The 19,053-nt window shown below is 29.3% G+C and overlaps 4 protein-coding genes and 1 long non-coding RNA gene across 11 annotated transcripts; 3 read left to right on the top strand and 2 right to left on the bottom strand.

Annotated features, from left to right (window-relative positions):
* The first annotated feature begins 29 nt into the window (after nt 1-29).
* LOC127067592 (PRELI domain-containing protein 1, mitochondrial) lies at nt 30-3,491 on the top strand. 2 transcript variants are annotated; one of them, XM_051002693.1, is made up of 5 exons: nt 30-186; nt 1,186-1,407; nt 1,500-1,713; nt 1,805-2,038; nt 2,108-3,491. In XM_051002693.1, the coding sequence occupies exons 2-5, from the start codon at nt 1,316-1,318 to the stop codon at nt 2,243-2,245; spliced, it is 678 nt and encodes a 225-aa protein (XP_050858650.1). In that variant the 5' UTR covers nt 30-186; nt 1,186-1,315; the 3' UTR covers nt 2,246-3,491. The 2 variants fall into 2 exon arrangements, with proteins under 2 accessions (XP_050858650.1, XP_050858651.1); XM_051002694.1 differs by lacking the exon at nt 30-186 and adding an exon at nt 867-980.
* Nucleotides 3,492-4,113: 622 nt separating this feature from the next.
* LOC127067594 (uncharacterized) lies at nt 4,114-6,334 on the top strand. Its single transcript, XM_051002697.1, has 5 exons — nt 4,114-4,624; nt 4,800-4,840; nt 5,086-5,277; nt 5,794-5,884; nt 5,973-6,334. Exons 1-5 carry the CDS (start codon nt 4,594-4,596, stop codon nt 6,023-6,025), a joined length of 408 nt encoding a protein of 135 aa, XP_050858654.1. The 5' UTR covers nt 4,114-4,593; the 3' UTR covers nt 6,026-6,334.
* Nucleotide 6,335: 1 nt separating this feature from the next.
* On the bottom strand, nt 6,336-10,278 carry LOC127067585 (uncharacterized). Of its 3 annotated transcripts, XR_007782668.1 has the most exons (14): nt 9,818-10,278; nt 9,507-9,636; nt 9,313-9,443; nt 9,119-9,253; nt 8,792-8,956; nt 8,538-8,626; nt 8,286-8,466; nt 7,995-8,217; nt 7,774-7,935; nt 7,546-7,700; nt 7,141-7,376; nt 6,974-7,066; nt 6,832-6,912; nt 6,587-6,736 (listed from the first exon to the last, which is right to left on the bottom strand). XR_007782668.1 is itself a non-coding variant. In XM_051002675.1 (13 exons), exons 1-13 carry the CDS (start codon nt 9,891-9,893, stop codon nt 6,486-6,488), a joined length of 2,169 nt encoding a protein of 722 aa, XP_050858632.1. In that variant the 5' UTR covers nt 9,894-10,277; the 3' UTR covers nt 6,336-6,485. The 3 variants fall into 3 exon arrangements, 2 of the variants coding, with proteins under 2 accessions (XP_050858632.1, XP_050858633.1); XM_051002675.1 differs by having other exon boundaries at nt 6,336-6,736; nt 6,832-7,066; nt 9,818-10,277; XM_051002676.1 differs by lacking the exons at nt 9,507-9,636; nt 9,818-10,278 and having other exon boundaries at nt 6,336-6,736; nt 6,832-7,066; nt 9,326-9,443.
* Nucleotides 10,279-12,870: 2,592 nt separating this feature from the next.
* LOC127067596 (uncharacterized) lies at nt 12,871-15,438 on the bottom strand. Its single transcript, XR_007782669.1, has 3 exons — nt 15,295-15,438; nt 15,037-15,201; nt 12,871-14,175 (listed from the first exon to the last, which is right to left on the bottom strand). It is a non-coding gene; the product is annotated as an uncharacterized LOC127067596 (long non-coding RNA).
* Nucleotides 15,439-16,934: 1,496 nt separating this feature from the next.
* LOC127067518 (small glutamine-rich tetratricopeptide repeat-containing protein alpha) lies at nt 16,935-18,999 on the top strand. Of its 4 annotated transcripts, none has more exons than XM_051002534.1 (4): nt 16,935-17,095; nt 17,642-17,985; nt 18,071-18,522; nt 18,621-18,999. In XM_051002534.1, exons 2-4 carry the CDS (start codon nt 17,666-17,668, stop codon nt 18,632-18,634), a joined length of 786 nt encoding a protein of 261 aa, XP_050858491.1. In that variant the 5' UTR covers nt 16,935-17,095; nt 17,642-17,665; the 3' UTR covers nt 18,635-18,999. The 4 variants fall into 4 exon arrangements, with proteins under 4 accessions (XP_050858491.1, XP_050858488.1, XP_050858489.1 ...); XM_051002531.1 differs by having other exon boundaries at nt 18,071-18,544; XM_051002532.1 differs by having other exon boundaries at nt 16,955-17,155; nt 18,071-18,544.
* Nucleotides 19,000-19,053: the final 54 nt, after the last annotated feature.

Below are 19,053 nucleotides of genomic sequence, written 5' to 3'. Positions count from 1 at the left end.
TCTTACGAAAGAAAGAGAACTCGATATGTTTCCCTTTTACTCGTTCCCCCCACTATATTGTCCGTTTAGTTAATCCATGCACTACTGTGTATAGTCATGCGACGTGAAAATGTTTATCACGGAATAAACAACATTTTATGGCTATTTACCCGAGTCCTTCGAATTTATCACGAATTTTCTTTTACGGTAAGTTTGCAACACGATATCTCACATGCCATTCTCAGCGACAATTTTTTATTCATCTAATTATCCTTATAATACTTTAGTGGATCATTGAAAAAATAACATTCGTTCTTTATGGCTTCGAATCGATTTATTTATACATATATCGTTTCTGCAACTATATGGAAAACATAGCAATAATATATAATGAACCTTTGTCTTTTATTATATTCGATATTTATATATTTTATTATACAAATATTATATCTACATTAAATAGAGTTAAGATTATATAATTCTTCTATTAGATTTGTCATTTGACCTCCTTTTTTATTATCTTACTATCAATTCAAATATATAGTTAAAATATAGGTCAACTATTGTTTTTTTTTCTCTATTTCATTTTAAACAATTGTTAATTGCAACGTGTACATTCAACATTCATTTCGTCATAAACATACGTATGTTTATGACGAAAAGAATTTTTTTAATTTTCTTTAATTATTTTTTTACAATTTAAATTCTTTTTGCTACGCATAAATTTTGATCGAATTAATACGTTGTTCAACAAAAACACTTAAAATGTATTTAACTAATATTTTCAATCCGACTATAATTTTTTATCATTTATCGATATTCGTATCCTATTTTTTATAAAGAAATACTCGTGAAGCTTTATCAGAATTTTTTCATTAGTGTGGTTTTTTCTGTCGTGTTAGTGCCAACGAAGAAATTGAACCGTCGTACGTGACTTACATCATGTATATTATTCAAAGACTTTTTCGTAATGTATCTCATAAAATCGATATCATACTCATGTGAGTATATCGATAATGAAATTGGCGTGTGTACGATATTTGTAATATAAACATTTTTATAAATATATGAATATATATTTTTTGTAAATATTACGATACTTTGGTTGAATTATTTATATATTGTTATATATATTTGTGTGTATGTATATTTAAATATATATATTAAATAGATATATATCATTATATTATATCGTTTTTTTTTCAGATAATAAAGAACTATCCAGTTATTTAATAAAAACTTGAAAAAGCATCAAATATTTATTAATAAAATATTCCAAGAAAACATCAAGACAGTTGTTGATAGTATAATTCGTTTAGTTACATTTGTCATTATAATGGTTAAGTATTTTGAAGACAATACAACCTTTTACTTTAATTGGAAACAAGTTGTACAAGGATTTTGGGTGAAATATCCTAATCCTCACAGGTATTACAGATATTAACAATAAATTAGCTTGAACATGTAGTTACTTATGTATGAGCTTTGCAGATAATGTTATTTTTTTCTTATGTTAATAGCTCGCATGTCTTGTCGGAAGATACTATATCTAGAGAAGTTAAGGATGGCAAACTTTATTCTAAACGTCTCTTGACAAAAACAAATGGAGTACCAAAGTGGGGTGAAATGTTAATTAAAAAAAAATCTGTTAAAATTGTAGAGGAAAGCATATTAGATCCCGAGGCAAGAACATTGACAACTTATTCAAGAAATTTCACCTATAACAAAGCAATGGTAATAATTGCAAATACAATACACTATATTATAAATAAATCTTCGTCCTTCTTCGAATATTATATAACATGATCTTAACATTGCTGCCTAGAGCGTTATCGAGAAAGTTGTTTACCGAGTTTCCGATGAAAATCCTTCATGGACTACAGTACACAGATCAGCATGGATATGGAGTTGTGTACTTGGATTTAGTAAAGCAATTGAAGCATTTGGACAAGATAGATTAAAAAAAAACTATATTAAAATGTCGTTAGGTTTCAATCACGTTCTTGGACGTATGTTTCCTCAAACAGCACAATTGGCAACTTCTCATAGCAGTTGTCAGGTAAACGTATCAAATAAGAACACTATTCGTAAATTTTCATACTTTTTAATTTTTAATATCAATTTATAGCCCGACGATTTATCAGCTAGTAAATCAATTCTGGCAGAAGGTTTGCAACATTCTTTAAAAGACAAAGCAGAACAAGTAAAAGATGCTGCTAAAAAGGCCACAGATTTAGCGAAGCAAAAGACTGGTCAATTCATGTAATATATTGAGAAGAATCAGATTAATTAAATGTTACTAAACCATTAACTATCAAGTACTATGCCAAGTGAAGAAATTTAATGAAACTCGAAACAATAGTAAAGAAAAAAGAATGAGATTACTTAGACTTTGTTCTAATCCAATTAAAAATTTAATATATGTTGAATCTAACTTTTAATGTTGGGATTTTGCATATATATTTTTCCTTTAATATATAATTTTTCTCTTTCGATATTATATATAGAAAAATTGATTAATTGTATACAATAGATACTTGTGTTTTACAAAACATAGTTAATTGTATTTCAAAAAACTACCATTCCTCTAACTGCCAGAGCCCAGAATATATATGATACCAGGAATATCCTGTTGTTACTCAATATTGAAACATTTAGAATTTATTACATGTGTAATTAGTATAAAACACACTCTTTTTAGGTACGATCAACGTACGTACATGACTTATACATTGCCACTTGTCTAAAATAGAATGTGCAAGTTTAAGTATTATAAAAAATAAGTCATGTCTATGTGGCGATCCTACTGAATTATATAAGATTATCAAGACTTTTATGGGTGCGAAGTAAAACTCAATTTGATTTGTAGTTCATCTGACAAAAATCTAAATCTAAAAAAAACATAAAATATTAATCGAAATATTTTTCAGGATTATTTAAACGAAATTATTTTATTTAATGGCACCCTATGACTTAATAATACGATATATACATATATGCATATATTTATATGAAATGCATTTTTGTGTTCACTTGTATATATTATACTTTATAACAATGATTATAATTCCTTTCCTTTTTGGAATTACAATTTTTCCTCAATTCTGGAAGCAAGAAATATAAGCGATCATACTGTTGAAACATGATGTTATAAAAGCTGTATATATAAAAGGTTTATATAAGTTGTGATTTGATACATTGTAAGCAGAATGCCAATAGGAAATAGATATTTATATAAAATTAGTTATCAAAAATAGAATTTGCAACTCTGTTGCTTTAAAAAGCATAAATGCAAACTCGCATACATACATACGTACCATATATATATGTGTGTGTATGTATATATATTATACGCAAATTATACATATACATATATATATATCACAACTGTATTATATTACAAGAATATATTCGCTGTTTGTATTATATTGCTTTTAAATGTATTATATAAAGTATTATGACATATAGATAGTCACTAAAATATATGTTAAATATATACAAGTTTTTTTATATATTATTCTTATTACTTTCATACCAGATTATTTCTTCAATAGTAAAATTAATGGTATATAATGTTCAGTAATAAAAAAATTAATTATTATTTCATTTAAATCGGACAATATACAAGTACGTGTATATATATATAGTATATAGTTATATACATAGTATATATTATGAAACTTAATTTTATATAACAAAAAAACTGTTTTAATTTAATTTCAAATTATATATACATATATACAAACATACATAAACAAATATCAATCAAGATTTTTGAGGTTATTAATCAATAATTTTTGATTAGAGAATAATATATTTAAACAAATTTCTTAGAAGAAACCTGGAATATCTATCTGATTAATATGCGAGAATAAAATATTCACAGAAACTTAAAAAAAATTTCAATGAATAAAATTAATATAATTCGTTGACATTACGCTTAATGAAGACTGATATTCGTGAAATGAATATCGTATTAGAAATAACGACGAGCGCTTTTTATTAATCTTTTTTTTTAATTAATTCATTTCTTTTTTTATTTTTATTATTTTACAAGTACTAAACCTGATTTTCTGGTTGACCTTGTCTTCATCTCGTATGGATGATGCGATTTCTTTGAATCATTATATAGCGATTGAAATCGTTTATTGACTAAACGAGGAAGAAATCAGTTCGATAAATGATAAATTTAGTCACGAGGTCAATTATAAAACTGTGGGCCATCCTTTCCTTTCATTTTAAAATCTATTCTCGAATTCCGCGTGGAAGAGTGGGAGAGAATGAATAATATAATTTATTTAAGAAAGAAAAAAAAAAGAAATGTTATACGCACGACATTGTTGTTTTTGTTGTACGCATTGACACATAAAAACAAATTCATCTCGCGAAATACGTGAAGGAGGGAAAATCCAACTTTTCTTTATGAAAATGCGTGTTCGTGAGTGAATATTCTTGGACAGACGTAATTATTTCCGACTTGTCGTATCGGTCAGATCAGTATAAAAGTGAAGACTGCAAATCGATTTCCGAACAGTCGATCGTCGATCTTACTTGAGAAACGTTCTATCGTATAAATAAATTTCCGTGTAAATTTATTATATTCGATATAACAAGATGTATCGTGTCATTATTTCTACAACTTTGAGTGAGTTAATTAAACAATAATAATATTATACTAAGATATATAATAAAATATAGAAAATTTCAATATGTGCGACGAATTAATATGTGATATTTTTTATTCATTTTTTCTCTATTGATCTTAAATTTAATAAGATAAAAAATTAATACAAAATTTTGTTGTTTTTTTTTTATTATAGTTGTATTCGTAGTACTATCAAACACCATAGCCTTTCCTCAAGTAAGTTTACAAGTTTTATTTTAAATATTGACCTACATAATATTTGTATTTCGATTATTTCGACGAATCAGAGAACACGAATATTTCTTTTCCCGTATATATATGTATGAAACTTAAAACGAGCAATCTGATTGGTCGAACGAAAGGACGACAGTCTCTTGAGAGTCATACTTGTTGTGTGCATGTGTATACGTATTTCATCGTATTATTTATTCTTTACCTTTATTATATACATTTTATTTCAGAATGACTTGAACCTCGATGATGTTTCTCGAGTAGATGGTTTCGTTTTCGATGGTCCTGTTGATAGACCGTCCTTGTCGACTCAACGTCCTGTCATTAATAACATGATAGATCCTATGACAACGACGGGAGCGACACCTGTATCTATCACCCCAGGATCCGAAGCTTATGAAAATTGCATTAATTCATGTTTGGTAAATAAATTCAATTTAGATAATCTAATCTATTTACTTGTTTTTTTATAAATCGATCTCATTGTGTGTGTGTGTGTGTATGGTGTGTAATACACACATATATATATGTATGAACAAATAGACTTTCTGTTTAATGTTAATGTGCAGTGTTAATATGTAGTTTTTTATTTAATATGTGTAGGTAAAAAAGGAAAATATAAGGAAATCCCGAGCTACGTAACATGATTAATCACTATTGATCTTTGCTAATGTATTAGAATATGTGATTAGTAATAAGGAGATATATGTTTACTTACGTGCGTCATCACCTACTTAACATGAATTACACGCACACTACACACACACACACACACACACACACACACACACACACACACACACACACATCGTTAATGATCCTCTATATTAAAAAACAGATATAATAATAATAATAATAATAATAATAATAATAATAATAATAATAATAATAATAATAATAATAATAAAGAAATATATATATATTTTTTTCTGATGCAGGTTACTCCAGAATATAATCCTGTATGTGGAACAGACAACATCAGCTATGAAAATCCAGGAAAATTAAACTGTGCAGTTGGCTGTGGCAAAAGTAAATTTATATACATCAGAACATAAAATTAACTAAGAAATAATAAATATTTGCTATAATACTAATTTAATTTTTTATGTTATTACAGAGATAAGCCTGGTTTCCTATGGACGTTGTAGTGCCGACGGGAGCAGAGGTTAATGAGCTATTGCTAGAGATTGATAACACTGATTTATTATAAGATCGAAATAATCTATTGTGGAAGACTGTTTAGCGGTATATATTTTATAATATTTTCTACTTCTTTCTTTTTATCAACACACCTTTTTTAATAGGTTAATAAATATAAAAAGCTGAGATAAATGTTCTCTCACTTTTTTACCATATAAGATCATTTATAATAAGACTTTATTTTCATCGTATCGTAATTTAATTCTTATACTGTATATGCATTAAATACTATCGTTATATCGTTTTATAGAAATAAATTGGAAAGTAACAAAGTACAAACTTTCGCTCGAATATCTTACGATATTTATTATTCATTATTATTATTATTATTGTCAATATGGTTAATGTACAAAAAAAACGAGAAAGAGATAAAGAAATAAGGAAAGAAAATGTGCAGCAGTGATTAAAGATTTCAGCGAACGATAGTAAATCAACTGATCGAAGAATTATTTCTATCAGCCCATCTGACCCTTCGAGCAATTTCAAAGTTTCCTCCATGAATACCATAAAGATGTCTAGCCAATATATCAGCTCTGTCTTCTTCTGCTCTTATGGCCATTCTTCTGTATCGTCCAATCGCCAAGAGGCAAGAGGCTATCAAAACTATTTGAATGATCAGCCAAAAGATGAGTAAACCTAAAACTAAACCGGCATCTACGCAGAGTAGTCCATCGATGGAGTCTATAAAAAAAAAAGAACGTAACACCGATAAAAAGAATAATTTAAAAATGAATTAAAAGATAAATAAATCGTCGTCAATCGACGATTAGACTTACGTCCACCAGCTATTAGAATAGTATCGGGAGTAGTATTATCCCTGGACCGTAGAGGATCCGCAAAAATCACAGGACTCTGAACTATGATAGACAGTTGTAATGGTAGTTCATCTGGTGTTTTGTTCCTGAAAATTTCAGTTACCTCAGCAGCAATATAAGGCTCCGACGTTGATGCAATAACTGTCGACGTTCGTTTCCTTCTTCCATAAGAGACACGATTTCCTTCGCAATGTGTCTTAAAAATGGAAAAGAAAAACTTCCAATTATATATTCTTGTATTGAATTCAATAATGATAAATGTTGACTTACCGGCTCGCATTTATCTAAACAAAATTTAACAATAACGTTGAATCTGACCAATTGACTTTCAGGAAATTTGAACGCGGTAAAAGTTCCAATGAGTGAACGATTATCGATCGGATCTTTGGATAACGCTGGAAAGGTTGTTGGATCCGTAGGACATCCAATTTCGTTAAGTAGAAGATAAGACCAATGCCCTGTTGCACTACTAGCTACTAGATGTCCAGCCATGATATCATATGGACCTAAAATACTTGAAATTCTATTTAATTCCATGTTTACTTTTATATCTATCATTTATCAAATTCGATCATGCTTAATTGCCCTTTTTGAAGAAAGAGACAGAGAGAAAAAAAATACAATACGAATGATTGATCAAATCTACGAAGATAAGATACTTAACCAACGACATACCATCAGCCGGCTTAATTTCAATTCTAAGAGTCAGCCTTTCTCCCAATTTCGTAACGACTGCATCCTGATGATTCTCGTTTAAAATTCTCATAGTTATCATTGGTACTTCCGATGATGCGTTCATTACGATTGTTGAAATTGGTGGTACTCCTGCGCTAAAGACGTTATTACGATTTGGAAAAAAGTAAAATACATAATATATTTCGTAAGACACGAAACAGTGCTCACTTGGGATCAGCAAAATTTAAACTCGATTCTACTGATACGTTTCTAGGCTGTGGAATATCTTGTTCACCTATAGTACATCCAACTTTAACTGCTTGATCACCCAGTCTTTGAATGATAGGATTGAACTGTACGACTATGGTAGCCCATATCATCGTCCTAGTTCTGTAAATTATCGAAAATATTAATGCAATCCTTGACGAAATGATTTGTAGACAACTCACCGATTTTCATTATCGATTGAAAATGCTGGCGTAAAACCACATGGAATTTGAGACATATCCAATTCCTCGGTTTTTGGTAAAGGCAGTGTTAGTATTGTTACATTTCGACCAGTACCTTGAATACCACAATCATTTCCATAACCATTGGCATAGAGTCTACCTTCGAAAGGTTCCATCGTAATCAAAGTGACTGTTAACGTAGTGTCACTGCATCGTACCTTAACTGAATGACGATATCTTGTAATTTTGCAGTTGGAACAAACGCTGAAGTATTTATTTAAAAGAACTCACCATCTAAACAAGGCTCTCGTTCTTTGTAAATACTGTTAGATGTGCTAACAAGTGAACTGGTACCAAGACTCAATGTATCTTCTGAATGCAATCGACAAATTGGTTTCTTGTTTGAGGTGTATACAACTGTGTAACTTCTACAGATGAAACCATCTTCGCCGAGATCGCATCTAGTTTCGCACTGTTTAATATATTACTTTCATTATAAACTAGTATTAATATATATATAAATTCTAATTAAATATTCAATACCTCTCGTTTATCAACACCAGGTAATTCAAGATCTGAATACGGCAGAGTTACATTCGAAAATTCAGCATAGGAACAATAATCCATTTTCACTGAAACATAATACGTTTTTTAGATTTATCGATAGACGATATATTTGCAATAATCTTTTTTTCCTTTTGTTAAATGATTACAATAAAAAATATATATTTAATATAAATGATGTAAATATGTTATTATAAGATTTTTTAATCAAGTTTTTTACAGATTTTACTTACGTATATCATGACACTGATGTTGCAGGTACTCGTCTCTATACATGGAAGCCCTATAAGCCTGAGGCCTGATACTCCTTTCGGCCATCGATAAGGCACATCTTCCCAATGTGTTATTTATCGATAATGCTTTTGATGTACGAAATTGTGCTGATTTACAGGCACCACCTGAAAATAAAAATTCGCGTAAGTTCATATTCCGATGAATTTAATTTTGTAAGTGACGACGACATAAGATCGAATTTTTTTGATCGATTTATTCTTTTTTTTTTTTTTTTTTTTTTTTTTTTAATGATATCAAGGATATTGATCATGTAAATTTTAATTTACCTGCATTAATACACATTTCATAGCATCGATTTCTTCGCATAGCTTGCGGTAACCAAACAGAGGCAACATCGAGTAAAATAGCTCCCAATGTTCTTTCTACTTGCCATAGTTTCTTTTCTTTACAAGCGTTAGATACTGCAATATATTTCGAATGAATATTCAACGAACATGTGGAAAAAAAACGTTATTGATACCTTTTATACAAACTTCTTGATAAAATATAGAGTTTGATTCTGGAACAAACTCGTCACCTTCAACTTCGACACTATAGCAGAGACTTCTTTCGATGTCGATCACGAAGGCAGTGCAATTAATTCGTTTACACCTGAATCAGATTACAATTAAATATAAAATCATATGAAAATTAATGAAAAATGATGTATTATACCTTTCGAAGCAAGGGATAACAATACCATGTGCATCTTCACCACTGAACAAAGCAACTTTAGAAATAGTATACTCAGGTCTAGCTCCACTAACTTTTTCCCAAGCGGTATCCTGACAACTTTGAGATGATCCTAAAAAAAGAAAAAGAAAAAAAAATTTGAGATCGAAACAAGAGGGAGAAGAGCATCCTCTGATTCTTCCAAACATAACAAACGTTGCATCAAGAATATTTCAATGACGTAATATAAACGTGGTTGAAAAAAAAAAGAAAGAAAAACAGAAAAGAAACCGTGATAAAACATAATGCAACACCTGTACAAATGATCGACAAGATGACGACGACGATGAGAAGAAGAAGAAATATCAGGGAAGGCGAACGTCCAGGCATCCTTTCAACAAAACTTTTTATGCTAAACGATTGGAAAATCTATAAATTAGTAATATTTATCAAATGATCTAACGCGTCCTTCCTTCGTGCGCACTATAACTTCGTCGTTACATAATTTCTTCTTCGCCGTAGTTAGTACGGCTGCTTTATCTATCTCGTATTTGTAATTAATTTTCTTCGACACCAATCATTTACACCGTTTTCTTCAATCGGCCGATTTTTGTTCATCCTCATGCCCGCCAATCGAAAATCCTATTCTTCTTTTTTTCTCTTTTTTTTTTTTTAATATATAAAAAAATAAAAAAGAACTCGTTCGTCGTCTGACAACAAACGAATGACAATTCCGTTCTCGCGTTCGTATTACGACTGACTCTACTCACGGGATGTGGGCAAAACTATATATCGAGGTGCATTGTCGTAGAAAAAAAAGGTGTTCCTGCGAAGACGAGCAGGACGCGCTCGGTGGTCCACAAACGATCGCGATAGGCTTCTCCCTCTTCACCTCTCTGTTTCCCTCATCACCTGCAATCGCAATTAGTCACCCCTCTTTAATAATACGTATTACGTTTTTTTCTATATTGTGTCGTTGTATATATTTTATATTATATATATTATACATATATATATATATATATGTGTAATATATTTTTTCAAGATTATTTAACATGTGATTATAATTATAATCTAAATGAATCATATTAATCACAATAATTTTATTTATTAAATCCAAATATCTATTTAATTATATTCGTTACTTTTTTTTTTTTTTTAATAAAAGACAAAATTATTGATTGTCATATTTTCAATATAAAATTTTCATGTAACTATATAATTAGATTAGAATTTAATATGATTAGATGAAAATAAAAATGAGTTTCTTTTAGGAATATCATTGACATCCGAAATATGAATATTCATTATTAGTCAGTGGTAAGTGATATATTACCACTATATTATTTCTTTTATCAGCTGCAATTTCGGTTATCCATTACGCTAATCATTTGAAAATGGTGTCACACAAAAGAGACAAGGTAGGTCCCACGGGTACCATACTAACGTATATTTCCATCTGTAGAAAGGCTCGCCGAATCGAGGCCGTAGGTTCATTTACGTGCTCGAGTGGTCGTCTATCGTTATCACTGCTTACGCAATTGCCTTTGAAAATGTAGGTATATGCATAGGAATGTGAACGGTTTGTCAAACAAAAAAAAAAAGAGAAAAAAGAGTATAAAAAAGAAGAAAAGAAAGAACTATGACAAGGGAAGTCAATAGTGATGACTAATAAAAGGAATTAATTTATATTTTTATTTCTTCGATTTTGTTTCTTCATTATTGAAACAACAAAGTCAAATAATTAATTACTATGATAATTATAATAAAATTTATTCTTTTCTTATTTCAGTTTTTTTTTTGCATATAATAAATTACATAATGCAAAACTTATTTCCTCCTTCATCTAGAAAAATTAGTCACCTCCGTTCCTAATTTTTGTTATAGTTGTCCAAATATGCACTAATGGATATATTTAGTAGATATCTCTTTAATAATAGTATTTTGAAATGAATACATTGCTGATGTGACTGACGTCACCCAAGAAGAATAAATAGCGATATTTGTTATATGGGTTGTAATCCTTATACCTTTATATGTATATGTCTATATATGTGATATATCCACTTATCTATACATTGCATATGCATAAATAGATATATTCGTCATTGATGTTGTTTTTAAAGATCTCTCGTTGTTGCATACTTAATTATGTATCTTATTATTATCATGATTTAATACCTAAATGTATCTAATCTCTCAATTTTAGTTATGAATCAAATTGCAATTTTGTTTGTAAACTTAATCCTTTTTCTCCAATTTGTCTTTTTTTTTTTTAACATAATGAATTTCTGAATATCTTAATTAATTAATATCTATGTATTATAGTAATTAGTTTCGATTAATTCGTTATTTACTTAATAGATAAAATAAACGGCATAGTAATTGTACAATTATACTCTATGTATTATATGTCTTAAGTTATAGTCATGTACGTACTTTAAAGTACGATATTTCTAAGTTTCTCATTTTGATGTAGATATTCGAAAGAGAGAAAACGGAACTGAGAAAACGTGATCGTGGCACGTGTAAGATCGATATTATCGTTTGTAAAGGAAGATAACGTGTATAGGATTATTGCAGAATCGTTGATTCTGTAAAGTACGCATACGAGCTCGTCTATGAGCACGCATCCGGCGTGATGTCCTTCGTCTTATGCAACGGCAACAGTAACGTTATTATGTAGAATGAATACATATATACGTATGTATATGTGTATGTTTATTATCGTCTGCCTGTACGTCGAAGCCACGTAAAACATAAAATTAGTTCTCGAGATAAGGACTATTACGTGATTTACCTTTAAATTTTAACAAAATATCTTTTTTCTAAGGAATATAGATTATTTATTATAGGAATAGTTATATTAGAAAAATTATATGATATATTATAATAATTGTATAATATAATAATTAAAAAAGAAATATATATTATACTATATTAAATTATTATATTATACTAATATAGTATAATTTACTCTTTAATAATATATTTTATATAATTACAATATATTATAACCATTTATAATAAATTAAAAGAATTTTGAATACATACAAAAGAAAAATCACGATCTCTCTTTCTTTGCTTTCCTTTCCCATTTATTTTTATTTTTCTTAAATAATTAAAATTGTCAAATAGGAGATACAAATTTTGATGTGATCCCTTTACTCTTGACAGGCTAGCCAAATCGATTCAGATGCAATTTCCTGTCGGGCCCGTCCGCGTCTACCCGTCAGTCTGCATATCGTCTCTACCCCTTTATACGGATCAATGATGTCGTATAAACGACTGGATCGAAACGTAATTTACATAAAGTCGATCGATTACGAGAACTTTCATTGTCATATCTCCTGATTTGACAAAAACCGTGAGAATAACTCGCCAACGAGTAACTCTAATTTCATACTATTCTCTTTTTCTTTTTTTTTTTTGTTAACAGTAAACAATAAATATACATTTTGCGTTATATTGTGATAAAAAATCATTTTTGTTAAGTCATATTTTTCTAAAACGCCATAATTGTTTTTCTCCAAATTATATCTATGTATATAGATATGACGCTTTCAAAACTAACTTAATGAGTTTGTTGAAAAAAAGATGTCTTACATAATTCTATAATATAATTTTCATCATAACAACCTTTCTATAAGCTCATATTGGATAGCAACTCGTTTAGAAAGTTTCATTAGTAAATTGCACAGGAACATACGATTCAAAATACAATATATGATAATAGATCCAAAAATCTTAATAGAATTTTGATGACTGGTTTTTAAATCACTGATGTCTTCTTGTACAGTATAATATGATACTTTTAATATGTACTATATGTATATACTTTATAAGGTTTCTTATATTGCGCCAAGAATACTTTCAACCCGCATTTATTTATCAGTCACCATTAAAAATATTTTTTTTCGAAATTCTTTCGTAATTTTGCTCAATTACGTTAAACTTTCGCCGACAGAAAAAGAAATCTCTGACCGAAGATAACTGTGTTAATGTAAAATTGTAATAAAGTACAATTAATAGTATAATTAACACTCTATATAATATACTCATATATATATATGTATGTATGTGTATTAAATTTTGCTGAAGATTTATTAAGAAAAGAAAAAAGAAAAAAGATATAAAAGCATAAAACAATAATCGTGTTCAATCTTTCTCAATATCAATGCATTTGAAATTTATATGTACAATAATCTTTCGTGAATAATTTTGCCGAAATATATATATATATATATACACATACACACACACACACACACACATACATATATATAGAGAGAGAGAGGAAGAATAATGATTAAAAAATCTTATATAGTGCTTCTCATCAAACGGCTCACATCGTATAACATTAACAAATTACGTATCAAATAAGAAGATGGTGGTGGAAGAATATTACTATCAGACAAATTCACCAGGAGCTCCTTTAACGTCGGTAGAATATTATCAAATATTATTTCAATAGACTGCAAAGAATTATTATTCCGTATCTTCTTTATAGTATCAATAATTCTTTCAAGTGTAAAACAAAAGGCTGTTCTCAAACTTCCTATAGGATTCGTTGAAATTTGGATAGCAGAAGGTATTTCATCCGATTCCAATAGGTTACATTGGAAAAGATTGCTGATGCTTGAAAGTAAGTTAACGTCATTGAATCCAATTTCTGTGGACATATTAAGATATTTGGCGATAATAAGGGGATCATAATCGAATCGGATCTTCATTAATCATGATAAATATTCGGTAATGAAAAAGAAGGTTGTGGTGATGATGATGATTGTAGCGATAATAGTTTTGGTGGTGATGATGATTGTGGTAATAATAGTTGTGGTGGTGGTGATGATGACGATGATGATGATGGTGGTAATAATGGTATAAGAGAAGAAATAGGTTCCGAATTATTCGAAATGCTTTCAAGATAATCAAGCAGTTGCTTCAGAAAATGGCAAACGTAATTGCAGATTTGGTTGAACGTTGGTGCCACAGTACGCACAATTTCGGACAACAACTCTTCCAATGTATTTAGGCTTCTTTCTAAGAGATTTAGAAACGGCGAGAAAAGTTCACCAAGTAGATTTTTCATTGCTCGGGCGAACGAATAAATCGTTTTGATTATCATTTCTTGAAGAATATTGATAATATCGGTTCCATTATTATTCATCATTGGAACGATATTTTCGTTGCTTGATGTCGTGTCTTCTGAAATAATCTTCTGTTAAAACTAATTTAGATCCTTAGATCTTTTTATTAATCAAGTATCAAACCTTTCGAAAAAGCACTCGTGCTAAACTCAAATTCCATCCTGTCCATCTCTTTTCTCTTTCTTTTTTCTTTTTCCTTTTTTTTTTTTTTTTATTTTCAAATTTAATCTGCTTGATTAGAATAAAACGTGGAAGAAAATGTGATAAGAGAATGAGATAACGAATGATTTCTTCGAAATAAATATTAGGAAAGAGAGTAGCCGTATGCGAGAAGATAAAAATAGATCAATTATTCGTAAAAAATAAAAAAAAAATAAATCTACCTGTTCTTCCTGTTGGAATACTAGCTGCATCGGATAGACCATGAAGTCCACAGATGAACAGCACGAACAAGAATAATAACGTTGAAATTTTCATCGTTTAATTCTTAGCTCTTCGATTATCCGTTCACAGATAAATTATAAAATAAATATGCCTAAAGTATTGGCCTGGTAAAAAATTTACGAAATTGAAAAATTAAAAAATAAAAACGTTACGTTTTAGGGCACAAAATGTAGTTCGGAAATTTGCTTATTACTTACTGTTCGTTACCGAAAACTCAATGAAAACAGAACGATACTTGTTCGACGCAAGTTCGAAGAAATTTGCGGATATTTTCACGTGCGCTTAATTCTTATGTTAAAAATGCTGCCATTTCTTATCGTCGATAATGTTAAAAAAATTATTCTTAAAAGTATGATTATGCATCTAAGGAAGTGTCAAAGTAATACACATAACTACTTAACCATGAAAAATTGTCGAAATATAGAGAAAAAAAAAAATAGCTACTTGAATATTCATTGAATTTCCTTCGTCACCTAACATTGCATTTATTATGTTACCTTATCGTATCCCTATTTTTTTTCCTCCATTTTTTTTTTCTTTTTTTCATCGTGCGTCATTGATCGCGACGTATCTTTAAGAGCTTATATGTACATGTATATTAATATATTTTATATATATATACACCTGTGTGTATATACATGTAAGCATATATTTATATGTAAATTGTATACAATTAGAATTAATAGTACATCAGCATCATATCATTAGAAAGTGTCAAAATCAAAAAATTCGTAAGCATTAGTCATTTGACTCATTCCTCTTGATAATGAAAAGGAACGTATATATTGTATCTATGTGAATAAATTTATTTAAACATGCAAATATCATTAGACTAAAAAGATCGATGATTTAACTCATATTTTAAATGAATTATATATTACGAAATATAGTATCGTCTTTTATCTATCCTTTGATCAGTTGATGTATCATGCCTATTATAATATTTTATCAAAATATGTTGACATTTCTTTTTTTACGATGAATATTACACGAAGCTATTGCATTAGACATTTCACTATATTAAATATAACAGTTATCGTCGAAACGACGAACATGACCTTTACGTTTCATGGACGGCTAATTATTAAAAAAAAAATACGACGACATAAATTACGATAATACTTTAATTATCGTTCGAATTTAAACATTTTTATTTTTCGTTATAATATTTATAATAAATTCATAATGATATTTAGTAGAAATATTTTAAAATTTAATTATATTTAAAGAAGAATTATTTGATTTACCTTGATCAGTAATTATGATTCTAAATATTTATTTAATAATCATTTCAAAGTTTCTCTTCAAACATTGTAACTTCGTTATTTGATTTATTATTTTCTCTAATAACATTGTGGATATAACTATAGCCAACTATGACGAAATGAAAAAAGATTCGAAAGAACGTATCGCTTATAAGTGACACAATCGTATTTGAAAAAGATTTTTACGTCACTGCTATTTAATCTTCATTATGTGTTATTCAATGCTATATGTCATTAATATTCTGGAATTAAAACACAATTCATCCGGTTATTATTACATCGATCAGTAACATCGTGAACATACGACGAATATGAAATAGCAAACTAATGCTAGTTTTTACTGATTGGTCCTTAATGCAGGACACTGATTGGTCTTTAGTACAGAACATTGATTGGTCAATATTCTAAGATACTAATCGATCCTTATTCTGAAGCATTGATTGGTTCGTATCTCGGCACATCCATTAGTTCAATAGATTTAACCAATAGAAATTTAGAATTTCATTCTAGCTTCTAAAGAACAAGAAAACAATTTGATAAAAATAATATTTTTGTCGATTCGTTATGTATTTCACGCCTTCAGATTTTCCAAAGAAATGTAACAAATCATAAATTACCAAAATTATAGATACTACCCCCACTCTTTGGTACTTTATGACAAAAAAGTTAAGTTAGACTCGACCAGCGGACACAAGCAGAGACATCACGAAATTTTAAGCCATTGACACTAAAGGTACTGGATTGTATTAAACACTATACTAAAAAACAGTGGTACTATACACCATATCAAACGGTAACGAATGAAAAGTTTATCTATAAGAAAAAACATTTTTTTACGAGGAATTACTGCGCCTCAAATAACGGTTCAAAGTTATAGATCGGTGTACGTGTCTTTCTTCCTCCCCCCTTCTTTTTCTTTTTATTTCTCTTCGTTTTCCATATTAATTTTGTGTACTTAATCACGAATCTTTTTAATATCATTAAATATTGTTATATAGAAAATCATATTCTACAGTTTTTGTTTGCGGATATCAATTGATAAAAAAGATTTTTCATCTTTGAAATAACCGACTTAGTTATAACAACGCGCACATATACAACTACCCAGATTTTTATTTAATTAAAATTCCTTCATTATTCCTTCAATATTACGCGACGATGAATTTGCATAAAAAGCAAAACTTCGATAATCGATACTACATTTAATTAATTTGATTGTATTTGATAATTATTATATTTTAAATATTCATCTTATATATTATTAACTTTTTTTTTATAGATCAACGCATTTCTTTGACAAGTAATGGCTGTCAAAGGACTAGTTGCTGCAATAGTTCAGTTTCTGACCCATCAGTTGGAGGATGGGGATATTACAGCAGATTCGCGTGAAAGTCTTGAAGTAGCAATTCAATGTTTAGAAACAGCATATAGCGTACAAGCTAGTGATACACCTGCAAAATTTAACTTGTATGAAGTTTACAAAGCTGCTGTAGAGAATGCTAAGCCAGATCTTGGTCCAGAAGCTACGCCCGAGGCAAAAGCTGAAGCTGAAAGATATAAAAATGAGGGTAATGCTCTTGTAAAAGCAGAAAAACTTGAAGAAGCCATTAACAATTATACCAAGTATGTCATTCAATGAATTAGTGTAACTGATTATTCCATTACTTCGTCGGATATATTCAATTATACAATTTAATATTGTTTTTAGGGCAATTGAATTGAACGCACATAATGCAGTTTATTATTGCAATCGAGCTGCAGTTTATAGTAAACTCGGAAATCATCATCAAGCTATTAAAGATTGCCATACTGCATTATCTATCGATCCTATGTACAGTAAAGCATACGGACGTTTAGGTTTGGCATATTCGAGTTTAGAGAGGCACAAAGAAGCGAAGGAAAGCTATCAAAAGGCTTTGGAGATGGAACCAGATAATGAAAGTCATCGAAACAATTTGCAACTGGCAGAAGAGAAATTGGCTCGACAATGTGTTTGTAATATGGGATTGGGTGGAACAACAGGATCATTGCCAGATTTAAGTGCTATGTATAATAATCCTGCTCTAATGAGTATGGTACAGCAAATACTATCGGACCCAGCTATGCAGAATATAATAAGTAACCTCTTCTCAAGGACGAACGTTGAACATAGAGAACGGCGTATGGAAGCATTAATAGAAGCGTAAATTTAATCTAATCCTATCGATTCTTAACAAGAAGAAGTCATTAATTAAATTTTATTACTTCTTCCTTTTTAGGGGATTACAATTAGCACAAGAAATGCAGAGCGAAAATCTAGAATTGATGGAAACTATAAGAAGACAAATGGGAGGAAACCCTAATGATCCTGATCCACCGCAACATAATTAAAATAAGACTACGTTTTAGACAACAACATAAGATTGAAATAACCGAGATTGATTTTAATGTGAAAAAATTCTAAGACAGTGGAATCACTTTTTTTTAACTGCAAAGTACATATCAATACTTTGCTTAATTCAGTTAAAACTGTCTTATTTAAAATGAATATTTATATGCATACAAATAATCATGTCTATGCTCATATATAATACTTAAGAATTTTTCTCTTTAACTTAGAAGTTGAATAAATGTAAGATATTGTCTTCTGAAACGAAACTTTATATATTCAATTCTTAATATTTTAGCAAAATTAAAGGTCACTAACAGAGC

Source organism: Vespula vulgaris, chromosome 11, assembly GCF_905475345.1.
Source record: "Vespula vulgaris chromosome 11, iyVesVulg1.1, whole genome shotgun sequence".
Lineage (NCBI taxonomy): Eukaryota > Metazoa > Arthropoda > Insecta > Hymenoptera > Vespidae > Vespula > Vespula vulgaris.
Note: the sequence above shows the minus strand (reverse complement) of the source record. Positions and strands in the feature narration are given on the sequence as shown.